This window comes from Nannospalax galili, unplaced genomic scaffold (genome assembly GCF_000622305.1).
Source record: "Nannospalax galili isolate Female #2095 unplaced genomic scaffold, S.galili_v1.0 scaffold768, whole genome shotgun sequence".
In the NCBI taxonomy this organism is placed as follows: Eukaryota; Metazoa; Chordata; class Mammalia; order Rodentia; family Spalacidae; genus Nannospalax; species Nannospalax galili.
The window spans coordinates 3,091,831-3,108,855 of NW_008360317.1; the positions used below are offsets into that span (position 1 = coordinate 3,091,831).

The following is a 17,025-nucleotide window of genomic DNA, read 5'->3' on the forward strand; positions in this document are numbered from 1 at the left end:
CTAATTCCCTATTGGAAATTTGGGTAACTTCAGAAAATGGTGTGATAAGAATAGGAGGTAGGAATTGGCTAGGCACTTAGGGTAGAAAGACCCCAAAGAAAAGTAGCCAGTTTCTTGGCTAAAGTCAAAATGTCCTTGGGCCCCTTAGCAACATACTCTGTTCCAAAGGCCAAAAATGTCAAAAGTATTTTGGAGCTTGTATCTAATCCTTAAAAAATTTTAGGGACCTCTTCAGAGGGGGGATGTTAGAGTAGCCAAAAGCCACGCAAAAATAAATAAATGAAAGAAGAAAAAAAAAAGAAAAGAAAAAGAAAAAGGTGATGGGGTGATATGGGAGGTTTTGGAGGGGAGGGAGTGGGCATGGATTTGATCAAAACACCTTATATGCATGTATGAAATTCTCAATAAAGTTTTTGTAAAAGTTAAAAAAAAATGGTGCTGGAGAGATGGCTCAGTGATTAAGAGCACTGCCTGCTTTTGCAGAAGACCTGGGTTTGGTTCTCAGTACTCACTTGGCAACTCACAACTGTCTGTAACTCCAGTTCCAGCAGATCCATACCCTTTTCTGGCCTCTGTAGGTACTGCATACATGTGATACATTTATATACATGTAGGCAAAATACTCATACTCATAAATATTTATAAAAAAATGATTTTTTTTTTTGAGACAGGGTCTCACTATGTAGCCCTGGCTGACCTGGAATTCACTATGCAGACCAGTCTGGCCTCAAACTCATAGAAATCTGCCTTTTAACTCTATTGATGCTGAAAAGGTCAAACTTTTAAAAAAATATTTTACTTATTTATTTTTATTTATTATTTTCATTTTATGTGTATGTGTGTATTGCCTGCATGTAGGTAAGTGCAATTGTGTCATGCAATGCCCATGGAGGACAGAAGAGGCTGTTGAATCCCCTGGAACTGGAGTTATGGACTGTTGTTAGCTGCCATGTGGGTGCTGGGATTCGAACCTGGGTCTTCTGCGAGAACAGCCAGTGTTCTTAACTGCTGAGCCATCTCTCCAGCCCAGGTCAAACTTTTTTATCAACCTTCTGCTTTCTTTTTTTCAGCTACAGTCGGTGATGCAGCCCAGGATGACCACAAAGTCACAATTATCCTGCTACCTCGGCCTCAATGCTGGGATCACAGGCATGAGCCACCATTCCTGGCTCTCCCTGCTAAATTTTTATAGATTTATATCTATAGGTTCATACAGGAGAATATACTCAACATTAGTGATCACATCAAGACTACATTCCACAAAAAATGCTCAATTTAAAAAGAAAATAAGACCTGGAACTGGAGAGATACCTCAGTGGTTAAGAGCACTGGCTGCTCTTGCAGAGGACCCGGGTTTGGTTCCTAGCACCCAAATAGTGGCTAACAACCATATGTAACTCCAGTTCCAGAGGATTCGGCACTCACTTCTGGTCTCCACGGGCACTATATGATATACACATAAAATAAAAATAAATAAATAAAAAATATTTAAAAAGATCCAAAAGGATGAAAGAACTTTATTGACTTGGTTTAAGAAAGATATGTTCAACTACAGAAATATGATCTCATGGCTGAGCATCATGGCACATGCCTTTAACCACAGCACTTGGGAGGCAGGTGGATCTCTGTGAGTTCGAGGCCAGCCTGGTCTACATAGTGAGTTCCAGGCCAGCTGGGGCTATGAGGAGACCCTGTCTTAAAAAGACCCCCCCCAAAAAAGAAAGAAATATGAACTCATGAATAATTTGAAATGAGTTAGTAAACACCAGCAGGGCCAATAAAAAGGATATTAAGGCATTTATTTATTTATATCAACATTTATTCCAATTGCTTTTATATATATAGTTCAGATGAAATACATATATGTGTATATATATATATATCCATTTTTTGGGGCAAAATACTAAATATATTTATAAGTCATCTTTGTCTGGAACCCAATGGGAAAGAAACAGGTTTAGAGGGGGAGTGGGAAGAAAAGAGAGAGGAGGCTTAAAAGTTCCAGTCATTCACACAAGATAGAAGACATTGTATATATCTTTTTAAAAAAAGTATTTAGTTTTAGTTTCTGTTTACCGGTATAGTAAAAAGGATCATTCTTATATAATATTTAAAGACATTTGTGGATTTATGGGTTAGAGAGATAGCAGTTAAGAGCACATACTGCTCTTGCAGAGTACCTGAGTTTGGTTCCCAGCACCCATATTAAGGGGCTACAACTGCCTGTAACTCCAGTTCCTGGGATCAGACACCCTCTCTGGCCTATATAACAACTCTCTCTCTCTCTCTCTCTCTCTCTCTCTCTCTCTCTCTCTCTCCTTTAAAAAAAAGACAAAAATATTTGAGAATTTAAAGAAGTGAAAAGTATTAATATTTGTTTGATTTGGCAGTAATGTTTGGTGTCTTGATGTTTTAAAATACATATCTAATGTGTACATATGTGTGTTGTAACATCCTTTTCTTTTTTAAACTTAAGATCACACATACTTTTTAGGTCATAAATAGACTTCAAAAACCACATTTGTTCTTTGAACTCTGCTCAAAGTTGTCTGGCATCTCTGAGACATTCAGTACAGTGAATTTACATTCAAAATGTCAATAAGCTGATTCTCACCGAGATAATACTGTTAAGAGATCACTGTTCTTCAGGCAGTCAGACAAGTTATCCACAGCGGCTTCCAAGGTCAGGAGTGCTTCCATTACATAACCCTGCCCAACACAAAGACAACATTTTGTGCTGCTTCAGCCCCTGCTCACTTCCCAAGGATGAGTTCACCAATGCAAACTTAATTCCAACAATGTTGGTATTTCTGAAAGCCAGACAAGACTGTTGTATTAATTTACAAAGTCTACTCCCCCCGCCTTTTTTTTTGGTCTTTTTGAGACAGGGTCTCCCTCTAGCTGTAGCTGGCCTAGAACTCATTATGCAGACCAGGCTGGCCTCGATCTCACAGAGATCCACCTGCTTCTGCCTCCTGAGTGCTGGGATTAAAGGCATGCGCTACCATGCCCAGCTCTAAAAACAGTTTTTAGGGTCACAGGAAATTCAGAGAGCATATGAGTTAACAATCATAAGGATTTATTTCCCTAGGTGTGACAGCCTTGGGAAGGTTTGAACTACAAAAGGGCAGAGGCATGAGTGGCCTCCCACTGAGGGGAAAGGTGGACCACTGAATACAGAACATCGGAAAGCCAGAGATGATGAAGTAAGGTATAGGAAGAGCTGTGACTTGGTGAAATTTTATCAGCACTTCTGATTTGTGCTCAGGGAAAAGAGAAAAAGGTAGAGTCTACAGGTGTGCAGGCTTCCTGAGATGCCAGATCATGTCTTATGAGAAAAAAGGCAAGCCTTAGGCACTCAAAGCCTTGGCATGGAACCTGCTCAGCCCGAAAGGCTCTGAGCTCTAACTACAGAGTCTGCAGCAGCTACCTTCCTGTCTTCAGCTCTTCTTAGTGCCCTGGATTCCACCATTGAGGGAAGGGCAATTCTTTGCCCAGATACAATGAAGATCCCTGCTATGGCTGGGCAGACTGTGTAACTGTGTCCTCAATGGGTGGCAAAAGACCTCAAACAATACCAACTAACCCATCACTACCAGTCAAATAAAATCATCACCACTACCACCACCACCACCTTCATCATTATCAGCACCAAAACCACCAACATCACCAAAACAAGCAAAACAAAAGGAGCCACTAAGGAATTTTCAGTTGTTCATTTCACAAAAATAAAAAACAAAAAACAATAGCACCCATTGAATTTGTAGCACAATGTCCCTTGGAGTGATTTTTGGAAACAATAAAGGTTAATTTATTTTTCTTTTTCTTGTGGTGCTTGGGATTAAACCCAGGGTCTTGTGTAGGCCAGGGGAGCATCACATCACTGAGTTGCATCACTGTGGTCATTCTCATCCATACCTGAATCTCATCACCATGTTCTCCAATCACCTCCACCAGTCTCGACAGTAGGTCAGACAAGGCATGTGCTGACAGGGGTTGCTTCAGGGCCCGAAATATCTGGAAAGATCGGCCTGCATAGTGCCTCGAAGAGCTTGCTAGAGCTGTCTGTAGTGCAACCTCACTCAAGTGTTGCTCCAGATGGAAACCTAGGGCCGGAAGAACCAGAGGACAGGTCAGTCTTTGGGCTGCAAGATGGGGTACCATAGTCACATGGAAGTTAAAGCAGGTTAACAGCACAGAGCAACCTCATGGCAGTACTTACTTAAAAGGCAAACATTTTCAGCTGGCCACAGTGACATGCACCTCTAGTACCTTCTATTCAGGAAGCTGACCCTGCCTCACTAACAAGCAGGGCTGAGGGTGTAGCTCAGCAGTGTAGGGCTTGGTTAGCATGTGAGAGGCCTTGGGCATTGCAAAATTTAATAAGTAAGTGTATAAAGTAAATAAATAAGCATAACAGTAATAACAAAACCATAAGCCAATTTAAAATAAAAACAAATTTTGGATACATCTTGGAAAGTATAGTAAGGGGCAGAAGCTTTGAGGGAGGAAGGACCTGGTTTTGAATAGAGAGGTTGGAACTCTGGGAAACGTAACTCTGGGAAACAGGTATTCTCTCAGAGCCCATGTGCTTCTCTTCAACTTGTCAACAACAGCATGCATCTCACAGAGATGTTATGAAAAGTGAACAACTTAGAAAGTACCTGACCCAGGGTCAGGCACATCAGTAGCATTACTCTACTATTTTTCCGTATTACTCTTCTGTATTCCCTTTTCCTTTCTCTGTGTGTGGTATATGCATGTGCGTATGGGTGCATAAACACATGTGCAGATGATAGGTCGATGTTGGGTGTCTTTTTCAGTGGTTTGCTCCCTTAGTTTTTGAGACAATCTCTACTGAACCTGGAGTTTGCCTGTTCAGTTAGACTGACTGACCAGTGAGCCCTGGTGAGCCACGTGTCTGTGCACCCCCAGTGCTGGGGTTACAGGTGCATGCCTGCTGGGGACTGAACTCAGGTCTTCGTGCTTTTGCAGCAAGCATTTTACTGACTGAGCCATCTCCCCTTGCACTCCTTTTCAATGGAATGAATAAATGTATGAATGAATTCCATCCTCCTTCCCTCTCTCTCCTTCCCTTCTTCCCGTCTTAAACTACAGCTCAGGCTTCTCTGGAACTCACTATGTAGCATAGGCCTTAGACTTAAAACAATCCTGTGCCTCAGCCTCCGGAGTGCTGAGATTAGAGGCATGAGCCACCACGCCTGGCTTAGGTGCTTCTTTGTTCATAAGACAGTTTGTTAGAATTACATTTTCAAAGTAGAGGACAGATGAGAGTGCACCTAGTTAACTCTAAAAACAACCAACGCTCGGTGCTAAAGTCTGTCTGTCTGTCAGTATACAGTTCTGAGATGCTTCAGGGAAGGAGCCACCAGTAAAACATCACCTGACTATTCTTCCAAGACAAAAATCTTAGGCATGAGAAAACCATCTGATCAGGTGGACAAGAAAATGCAATATAGAGCACACTGTGTTTTCTGGGTCACTAAATTGGACACTTGCTACTCCTCTCTGAGGGAGGCAGGCAGACAAGGAGAGAGGACCCCCCTAAAACAGTGATTTTCGTTGGCCCCAAGGGCCTCTGCCATGTTTGGGTTTCGCATGAAGGAGGATAAAGAGAAATACATTTTCCCACTGCTCTTAGCTGCCATTTGGCATTTGATCCTGGGAACAGGTAGACTACCTATGATGATGTTCCTGTACTACTGACAGGCCTAGAAAACGAACTTGTACATATCCAGGATGAGAAATTTAGGATCAAACACACATGGACAGTTCACAACTTATGAACCAATCTTGTTCCATGGATTTTGAGACTTTAACACATTTTACCACTTAAGCAATTTTACACATGGGGGGTGGGTCTCTTGGTTATAAGCAAGAGCTTATTTCAATGATATAAGATTTGAAGACTAGAGTTCATAGCCTAGTTGGTCTCTCTCTTCTTCCTGCATGTGTTTGAAGATGTGAGCTTGCAGCTTTCTGCTCTGGCTGCCTCCTGCTGTGCCTCCCCTGTTATGATGAACTCACCCTCCGGAACTGTAAGCCCAATAAACTCTTCCTTCCATAAGTTGCCTTGGTCATTATGGTTTATCACAGCAACAGAAAGATAGCAGATACACTGGGGGAAATTATTTGAGAGTGTAATGCAAGCATGGATGGCATTAGCTGTCACTCAGGCTGGCAACATGTAAAATAAGCCTCCAGACTTTCTTATAAACATCCTTATAATGAAGGTGTCTGGACCACATTGTACAATACATCATCATAATGGCGTGAGCTCACTGGCGTGAAGGCTGCTGGAAAAGGGATTTAGGTACCTGATTTGGAATCTTTAAATACAGATACAACGTGGCGTAGAAAATTAGTAAGCTGTTCAGCACTCTTCGAATTCTGATTTTTGGGTGTGATGTCTTCATGGCACCAAAGTGGACCAAATGCCCTTAAATAAAACATATGTATGTCAAAAACATGACTGTCATTTTTCATCAAAATAAACACATGAGGTTCTGATTCCAAAGGCACAATATATTTCTTTTAAACTTTACTATTTAATTTGAGGGAGCATATGAGTCTTACAAAATATTTGCATGTACTCAAAAACATTCTATGTTTTGTGGGGATTTACTTGTGACGTTTTTAAAAAAATTAATAAATTATTGGCATATGAGTATGAGTATGATGTATGAGTGGGTGCTCATGCATGTCATGGTGTGTGTGTGTGTGTGTGTGTGTGTACAATTTTATGGAGTCTGGTCACTCCTTCCACCTTTACATGGGTTTGGGGACTTGAACCCAGGTCAATCGGGCTTGCTTTTATCTACTGAGCTATCTCGCTAGCCCTAATTTGGTGTCATTATAACAGACTCCAGTGAAATCCAGATACATTATTAGAGAATACTTAAAAACTTTTGGAAAACCTAGAAGAAATGGATAAATTTTTAAGTGCATGTGATCTAGCAAAATTAAAGTCATAAGATGTAAATAACTTAAACAGATCCATTACAAACAGGGAAAAAGAAGTTGTAATCAAAAGTTTCCCTTCAAAGAAAAGCCCAGGACCATATGGATTCACTGCTGAATTCTCTAAGACTTTCAAGGAAGATTTAATACCAATTCTTCTTAAGTTGTTGCACAAAATAGAAAGGGAAGGAACAACTACCAGATTTATTCTATGAAGTCAATATTATTCTGATATCAAAACTAGGCAAAGACACAACAAAAAAAGTATAGACCAATTTCTTTAATGAATATAGATGCAAAAATTCTCAACAAAGCATTTGCAAACCAAATTCTGGAACATATTAAGATCACACATTATGACCAAGTGGGCTTGATACCAGAAATGCAAGACTGGTTCAACATACATAAATCAATAAAAGTAATACACCATATAAACAAACTTAAGGACAGAAACCACATTATTATCTTGACTGATGCCACAAAGGCATTTGACAAAGTTCAAAATTTAAAACATCAGAAGTTTGATAAAAGTTCTGGAGACGTTAGGAATAGATGGAGTATGCCTCACAGTAATTAATCTATATTCAAAAGACCTGTAGGCAACATTATACTAAATGGAGACAAACTGAGAGCATTTCCTCTAAAATCAGGAACAAGACAAGATGGCCACTCTCCCCTCTCTTATTTAATATAGTGATCAAAGTCTCGACTGTAGCAGTGAGACAAGAGAAAGGCATAAAGGGCTAAAAATAGGAAAGGACAAAGTCAAACCATCCTTATTGGCAGATGACATGATTCTACATCTAAAAGTTTTCTACCAGAAAACTCTTAAAGCTGATAAACACAGTAAAGTTACAGGATTCAAAATCAATATTTAAAAAAGCAGCTTTCATTATACAACAATGTGCTCTCAGAGAAAGAAGTTAGGAAAAACATCCCATTCATAATGGCTCCCAAATAATTCAATTACCTGGGAATACAACTAACCAAAGCAGTGAACGATTTCTACAACCAAAACTTCAAGACATTGAAAAGGAAATCAAAGAAGATACTAGATGATGGAAAGAGTTTCCATGTTCCTGGATTAGCAGTATTAATGTTGTGGAAATGGCTCTACTATCAAAACTAATCTAGAGATTTAATGCAATATGGATCAAAATTCTGAGATCATATTTCACAAGTTTAGAAAGAACAATTCAAGAATCCATATGGCACCACGAAAGACCACAAATAGCCAAAGCCACCCTACAGAGTAAGAACAAGCTGGAGGCATCACAATACCTGAATTATTTGTGATGTTTTAAAATTTATTCACACAATTAAAACATCATTTTTCAGGCTGGTAAGATAGCTCAGAGGATAAAGGCATATGCCGCCAAGCCTCACAACCTGAGTTCCATCCCTGGGATCCACATGATGGAAGGAGAGAAACAACTCTGGCAAGCTGTCCAGGATCATACCTCTAAGGTGTGGAACCAATGGAAGACATGGCTTCTGTTGTATATTTGCATTTCAACGTTAAGAATGGGAAGGAATTAGATGAGAGAATTGTCAACATGTGGTCCTGTCAGATGTTCTTTCCATAAACCATCCGGGTCTCTGAAGTACTGTGCATGTGCACACACTGTGTACACAGGCACCATCAGTCCTTGACCCCTGTCATAAGCTTCTGGCAGCACATTCAAATCCACATTAAGCTGCGGGCTATGTGGGATGATCTGAATTACTGAGAAGCGTTCCTCTGCACAGTCTGCATTCATTGCTGAGCAATGGGATTCAGCACAGCACAGATCTAAGCTAGATTTGTAGAACCTAACTCCCTGCAAGAGGGCATCATGCCTCCAGGTCACCGGTGAGCATACTTTCACACAGCTTTGGCCCTGAGGGTGTTGGCAATTCTGAATCCTTAGGAGCAATCTAGTTAATGAGAAGAACCAGAAACCTGAAAAAAACCCAGTACCATTTGCAGTTTCCCTTGATTATAACTTGTGATTAGTTGGATTCTTTTCCCAGTGTGCCTTCCATTGTTTCTGACTTCAGAGTCCCCATTTGAAATGACTGTGAATGAGATGAGTAATGATCTCTGAGCAGGTGCCCCTGGGTTGAATGTGGCTAATACCCTTGGTCTCCAGAGCAAAGTTCTTGGCTAAGCTTCAGAACTTTCAGATCTTGGCAGCTCTAAAGATGACTGAAGTTACACAATCGGCAGGGTGCTACCTACCATCTGCTATGTCATCTCATTGCTATACCCAAGTCTCTTTGCCAATCCATCATCTCATTGGTGAGATCTGAGACACTTTCTACCAGCATCTGGTCTTGACTCCAGCAGATATAAATCAGAAGAGAAACTAGGACTTTGTTAGGACTCAAGATCACTTTCCCAGCTGTGTGGTTTAACGTGTTGGAGCTTTTTCAAAGTGTTGGCCTGAAAAGAGCAGCCTGACTCCTGGCCCCTCATTACCTGGTTGTTAGAAACTCAATGAGCTTGTTTGCCTTCTCATCCGTTTCAGCAGTTGCATCTACGTCCTCTACCTCCTGGGTCATCTGTGGGAGATTCCCACTGCTGCCACCAAGGCTGATGCTGGAGGAGGTGGAACTGGAGCTGAGCCCAGAGTCTGGCACTGGTGATGACTGGTCCTCTCTTAAGAAGTCAAAGCCACCTGACAAGAGGAGAAGGCTAAGGAACAACAGCCTATGCAGGGTCATTGCCTCACGCTCAATGAGGCTTGGAGGCCAACGGCAGAAGCACAACTTCATGTAAAGAAAACACTTGATCTGGGCTGTGGTTGAGTCATACCAGTCATTTTTCTTTCCTTATGGACCCAGATACACTGCTGTACAGACCAGTGTGTGTCTGGGATCATAGGGATAACTGCTGTAGACCAGGCTGGCCTTGAACTCACAGAGATCAGCCTGCCTCTGCCTCCTGAGTGCTGGGAGTAAAGATGTGTGTCACCACGCCCGGCCAAAACACTTCAACTGTAACAGGTCAATCACCAACTGTTCTGCCAGAAAATTATTCCCAAGTATTAGACTTCTTAAATATATAAAGTGACACCCTTTTGAAAATACTAATCACTAACTGACTGATGAATAAGTTATTTGATGTTTTTGAGGAAATATGGCTAGGAACTTGACTATTATATGTGTGTGTTTCATATATGTGTATATATAAATATACACGTGCACATACAAGTGTATTTGGTGTTGGGATTGGTCCCATGGCCTCATGCATGCCAAATGTGTGTCTTTTTGAGACAGGGTCTCTCTGTAGCCCCCAGCTGTCCTGGCACTCACCATGTAGACCATGTAGGCTGGCCTTGAACTCACAGAGATCCACCTGCCTCTGCCTCCCGGGTGCTGGGATTAAAGGCAGATATTTTATCACAGAGCAATACCTTAGTTTCACATTAGTATATTTTAATGAGCTATATGGCATGATAGTCAAAGAAATACGGCATAAGAAATTACTGTGTTTGTTTCACTATATATTTGGCTAACACTGTCTAACACTATACTGTGGGTTTGAAAATGTATACATACAACCATTCCCTTTTCTCTTTTTAATAATCATAATGCCTAGTCCTGGTGTGTCTGGTGGATGTTCTGAATCAGGAGAGAGAAGTGCTGGGTTTCAATAGCCTTTCTGCACTGCTGAGTCTAATCTCAGAATTTATATAAATCTGAGTACCTTAGTTTCCTGTTATAATAACATGAGGACAATAATTTCTACTACATAATTTGTAGTATGGATTTGAAAGTGATTGTAGATGAAGCCATATGTTCTTACTGTTTACCTAAAGGGGTTATTCATGCTCTAGAAACTTGTTCCCTATGTGTGATGGGTCCGATCACTTTAGCTGCTGTTTATCTTGTCTGTGGATGTTGTTTGCACTTTGTTTTGTTTCACTGTTTTGAAAATCTCTACAGCTGCACTGGTGATTTGCTTAGGATATCGTGTGCATGTTCTTTTGCTGTTGCTGTTTTATTTTTATTCTGTAAATCCCTACTCTAAACCATTTTATGCCACGTTTAGTGGCATAATGAGTGTAAATTTGACACTCGGTTTAACATTTTCATTTTCTCATATTTAATGGAATTCATCCTTGGTAGTTCAAACAGCCACAACTCTTCCTAGTCTTTTAAAATTAAGGCTCTAGCATGTGCTTTACTGACAGTTCTGTGTCTCCCAGAGGCTAATGCTGGGTTATTTTTAATTAAGTGCAGCTTGGCTCCAATGGAAGAGCTTGACATGAAGTCAGTCAGTGGGCTCTACATCTCAGAGTTAATGATGACTTCATATTTGTTTTTTAAAAAAGTTAACATCTATTAGAAGATAAGATTGCTGAATATAAGTGATTTCAAAGTTATGAAGAAAGTTCCTGGTCACATGTGAAATGTCAGGTCATGTCCAGTGTCACTGTTATTTTTAAAGTGATTAAGTTAAAAAAAAAAAAAAGAGCTCTTGAACTCTTAGTTGGCAACAGTTTTACAGTCATCATTTAAAGATAGTTTAGGCTTGGGACGTGGCTCAGTGGCAAAGCACCTGCCTAGAACGCCTAAGGGCCTGGGTTTCAACCCTAGCATTAAAAACAAAAAACAAACAAAAATGCATTTCAAGCATTACGTAATTTTGTAAACCACTGACAACCTACTGGGGAAAGTTTTCAGGACAAGCTGTACAGCGACTTCCAAGCTGAAGCTCTTATGATCACCCTGCACAGCTTGACATGGCAGAGCCATTTCTTCTACTTGGCCAGGGCCTTCTGTTCTCATTCCCAATTAGACATTTTTGGTTTCAAAGGAGCACTTTTTTTTTTTTTAAACAAGACTCCATTAAATGATGCTTTCTAAAAGATAGCTAGTCATCCAATAAAATGAAACTCTCTCAGGGAAATTAGAAGTCACATAAGACACAACTGGCACTCTGGCTATGTCCTGATCTGGCACAGAGAGTCACTATTTCTCACATTCTTATCCCTCACTGTTTCAGACTGGTGCTCTTGACTGATGAATATTTTAATTTCAGTACATCAATGGGATCATACCCAGTGGGTGCAGCAGTCATAATGATATGAAAAATACAGTTGAAAATACTCAATTATGAAAAGGCTTTTTGAAGGCAAATTCATGATAAAAGTACTGTCATTTTATCTCATAGAAAGTTGGAGGTAACAGCACAAGGGAAATTGGCATGGGCTCCACGGATACCTTCAGTCATCTCCCACTGGTGGCCCTGTCTCAGGCTGCCCCTCCTCTTGTTACCTGTATAGAGGTACTCTGGCTGGTAAGCTGGCTGCACAGTTAACGTCTTAGCTTCCCCCATCTCTCGGGTCTGCAGGAGCACAGAAGCAATGGAATGAAAGTTGCTGTTGCAAGACAGGGCGATCAGGAGGTGAAGAAGCAACTTCTTGCTGTGCTCAAAGACTTCAGGCCGATAATGGTCCAAACCTGGAAAAAAAACTGGTGTCATCACTTAATATCAACAAATGTTAAATCCCTCCAGATTCCAGGGATAGTAAAGATTCCAAGATACTGGGAGGAACATGTTGGAGGAATGTTTAGTTTTCTCTGTTATTGTTTGGCTCTCCAACATAAAGAAGTTGGCTTAGGAAAAAAATAAAATGCTTTATGACTTAAATAAAAGGGTCACATAAAATACCAGCAGATGGACTTTTCTTGACCTCTCTGCAGCATTTAAAGTGCTTCCCATTCTTCTTTCCTGAGACAGTCTCTTCCCTGAGACTCCTTGTTATTGAAGTTTAAAAAAATATAAAAATAAAAATAAAACTTTTTGAAGCATATTTTGCTTTGTGGTGCAAGCCAGCCTTGAGATTATGGTCCTTCCTCTGCTTCCCAAATGCTGGGACCAAAGGTGTGTCCTAACACACCAGGCTTAAAGAATCGTGATTTTGTTCCTCTCTTTAACTTAACTGATGTTCTGCCTCGCTCCTCTTGTAATTTTTGCTCTGCCACTGGATATCTGAAGCTTGGTACTTAGCCTGCCATGTTCCATATTATTTCTCTCTTTGCTTTGACCAAATTTAATGGCTTTAAATATATTTCCTCAATCAAAGACCATCAAATAAACCCAAATTTTTTGGGTATCTTGGAAAGTATAGCATTGATGAAGTGCCAACACACTGACAATTATACAGAGTCAAACAATGACTGATTATGTGAAATTGGATAGAGTAGGTTCCAGGAGGGGGTTGAAATATGGAATAGACTAAGGATTCCATAAAGGGCAAACCTATGTCAAATGAAGGAAATTTATATGGATTACCTCTGCATGTTTTTGACCCTGTTGGCTAGAATTCTCCTGAGATCCAGTCTTACCTAAGAAGACAGCATGAAGTAACAATGGAAGATGAAGGGCCCAGTCTTCTCTCACACTGTGATCCACCACCATCTCAGTCATAAAGATCACAGCAATATTGCACCTGATCAACAAAATGGAGAAATGAAGACAACTTCTAAAGACAGCAGTAATACAACAGATCAAGTCACAATTAAGTGCAACTAAGGCTTGCTTAAGAAGTGCATAAAGATCCTCATTCCAGAGAAATAGAATTTTTAAAAAGGATTTATTTTTATTTTGCCTGTGTGTATGCACACCATGTGCATACCTCATACTCACAGAGGCCATAAAAGGGTATAGAATCCCTGGCACTGGAGCTATAGATGGTTGTGATCTGACGTGAGGGTACTGGAAACTGAGCCCAGCTCCTCTGCAAGAGCAGCAAGTGCTCTTAACCACTGAGTCATCTCCCCAGCCCTCAAGGAAATTGAATATAAATTCTGACATAGCATAGAGCCCCACTATAAGAAACATCTATTAAATTTATCAAAGAGTAGAGAGTCTATTAGCAAAAGGATGATAAGAGCTGAAGAGAGAAGAGAAATCAAACACAAATCCAAAGGACCACAAGGCAGCTTTGCACAGTAGCTAATATTTGACTAAACTCTGCTAATGTGCTAGGAACTGGCCATAAATTCAACACTGACGTAAAAAGGGATCTCATTTGGTGGAACCTGGAGTTCTGTACTTATCATGAGTACAGAAGTCCAGTTCAACTGAAGCAGTCCTTTCCGTCAACCTGTACATATTGCTCACCTGTGCAGTGGCCCCCGGGGAGTGATGGTTTCTGGGAGATAGTCAACTAAGGGGGCCCAGCATCCTCCAGTGCATGGCATCGGTAAAGGCTGTGGCTGCTTGGTTTCCGTAATAGTTAACAACCAGCCAGTGTAGGGAGAGATTGGATCATCTGGAGGGTGAGAAAGACATGAGTACTTTGTTTTCTGGGAGGAAAGACTTTTGTTTCCCCTATTTGGTGTTTTTAGGAAGAATCTTATAAATATATGCTTGCAAAACTAACTAACAACCCAGTTTAGTAAGCATGAATTACATCATCAAAATGAAATAGAATGGCTTGATTAGGTAATTACTTAATTAGTTATTACTTGATTTATAATCATTCATTACACAGCAAAGAAAAGATACAGATTAAGCCAGGCATGGTGGTGCATGCCTTTAATACCAGCACAAGGCCAGCCTGGTCTCCATAGTGAGTTCTAGGACAGCTGGGGCTACAGGGAAACCCTGCCTCAAAAAGAAAAAAAAAAAAAAAAAAAAGATTTAAAAAAAGGTAACTCATGAATTTCCTCTATTGTGAAAATGTCTCCAATCTTCCCATCTCAGTGAAAGTCAGGCCTAGATATCCGGTTAGCTCAGGACAAGAACCTCAGAGCCATCCTTACCTTCTTCTTATCCCACATCTGACAGTCATGACGACAACAGCAATAACAAAGACAACACAAGGGACTGAACAGAGTATACACCTTGTCAGGTACTGTTTTGTGCACTTTGCATATTAATAGTTCAATCACGGGTACCTACTATAATCATCCCTATTTTATAGTGAGGAAATTGACATATGAACACAGCCTGGTTGTTCTGCTTTCTAAATACACCCTGCCTCTGATCACTTGTCCTAGCCCCATCAGCGTTCTCTCAGCATGGCTTCTTCCTGTCATCTAGTTTCTTCTTCATCCCTGTATACTCTGTGTTCTGCAGAGTTCGAAAACTTTGGTCATGTCTCTTTCCTTGCTCAACATTCTCCAGTGCTCTCCCCTTTGCACCCGGAAGGAAATCCAAAACCACAGCATGACCTCAGAGGCATTACATGGTCACTACGTTCCTTGCATGGCTCCCTATCTACTTCCTCCCCACTGTTCTCACTCCACACTAGTCATGGTGGTTTCCTTGCTGCTCTGTGCTTGATAAGCCAAGCCTCTGTCCAGCCTCAGGGACTTCCCTTCTATGGTTCCTAATGGCTGGAATGCACCCCCCCTTGGCTCCCTTCTATACTCAGAGGCTTTCCTTGACCATCTGTGACAGTGTTAACTGTCAACTTCATAGGATCTGGAACCACCTAGGAGAAAGGCCTCCCAGTACCCCTGCAAGGGATTATTTAGTCTCTGGGCATGCCTGTGAGAGATGATGTTGATTAGGTTAATTGAGGTGGGCAGTAACCCACCTTGGGTTGGATCCCAGGTTGTATAAAAAGGAGAATGTGAGGTAAACAGGCATTCATCACTCTGTGGACACAGCGTGGCCAGCTGATCAAGCTCCTGTAGCCCTGACAGACTGCACCCTCAAACTGTTAGCCCCAATAAGCCCTTCCTTAAGTTGCTTTTGTCAGGGTATTTTATCACAGCAACAGGAAAAGTAACCAAGACACCATCTATGTATCTACCACCCCAATCATTCTCTACACCTCAGCCTGTTCAGTTCAGTTTCCCCTTCTTGGCCTGCCTGCCTCAGTCTAACAAAAGCTCTAAGGGAGTGACAAATGTTTTGTTCCTTGCTCTTTCCATCACATCTATAGTAGTACTTGGTATGTAGTAAGGGATTGATAAATATTTGCTGAGTGAATGAATGGACTTCATCAACAGTATATTTCAAGTTATGTACAGTGACAAGTTTCACAGAGCTATTTTTTGGCATTCAAGACAAGCGAGTCTGTGGGGGGTCACATGATACCACCCAGGTGTGTGACTTCAGGCAAACTGGCTTAATCCCTGGGATTGGTTCAGTGTCTTAAGAGGAAAGATACATTACATCATCTTTATGCAATTGCCTCCAAATATAGTTTTTCTTGGTTGTACTTGTGAAACATGTAAGTGATATAGTCATATATTGCTTAACAACAGGATTTATTCTAAGCAATGTGTCTTAAGCTATTTTGTCACTAGAAGAACATATCTAATTCTTACAAAATCCTAGATGGTGTCATGTGCTCCGTGCCTCTGATGTATGGTTAACTGTGCGTTGTGACCTCAAATAGGATCACATAACTGAATATAGGGGTTGCAAAAAAATCTGGCAATAGCAGGTTTCTGACTGTGAGACAACCAAAAGTGAATTCAAGATCAAATATGTAATGAATCTGAGCTACGTTGAGCAGTGCACACCCATATTGCATTGGGCAACTTCCTATAGCCCTGGCTCTGAACACAGAACATGAGCACTTTGAACTGGCCATGCTATCAATGGCAAGAAATGCTGCCCGAGACAGCATAGATTCAGGACTACTGCATGTTATGGACTACAATGTTTTACTGTACACACTAAGCTTTCTGTTCCTATGGAAACAAAATGACTGAATCACAGACAACGCTTTCAATGTTTTTTTACCGACATTCTTTGTATCAAATAAATGTATCTTTGCATTGTGTTAGAAAGTTGATTTTGAAAACTGCTGTTTGAGTTAGTACTTGAGTTTCATGTGGGAAGCAGAGACAAAAGGATCACTGGGACTTGCTGGCTGCCAGCCTGGCTCCAAAATCAGTGACAGACTGTGTCTCAAAGGAATAAAATAGAAGCCAGGCATGGTGGCTCAAGCATTTAATTCTTGTACTCAGGAGGCAGAGGCAGGTGGATCTCTGTAAGATCAAGGTCAGCCTGATCTACATACTAAGTTCCAGGTTGGTTACAGAGAGACCCTGTCTCAAAAAGACAAAAAAAAAAAAAAAAAAAAA

General features: G+C 40.8%; 1 protein-coding gene across 7 annotated transcripts in view; it reads right to left on the reverse strand.

Annotated features, from left to right (window-relative positions):
• The window catches only part of Fry (FRY microtubule binding protein), a 479,403-nt gene that overhangs the window by 70,632 nt on the left and 391,746 nt on the right, over window positions 1-17,025 (reverse strand). For all 7 annotated transcript variants that reach the window (XM_008825033.3, XM_029559622.1, XM_029559620.1 and 4 more), the window contains 7 exons: window positions 14,099-14,249; window positions 13,321-13,424; window positions 12,247-12,432; window positions 9,443-9,641; window positions 6,339-6,460; window positions 3,919-4,106; window positions 2,615-2,709 (listed from right to left, as the gene is read on the reverse strand). In XM_008825033.3, coding sequence (XP_008823255.1) covers window positions 2,615-2,709; window positions 3,919-4,106; window positions 6,339-6,460; window positions 9,443-9,641; window positions 12,247-12,432; window positions 13,321-13,424; window positions 14,099-14,249 — 1,045 coding nt within the window. The remainder of the gene's footprint in view (window positions 1-2,614; window positions 2,710-3,918; window positions 4,107-6,338; window positions 6,461-9,442; window positions 9,642-12,246; window positions 12,433-13,320; window positions 13,425-14,098; window positions 14,250-17,025) is intronic.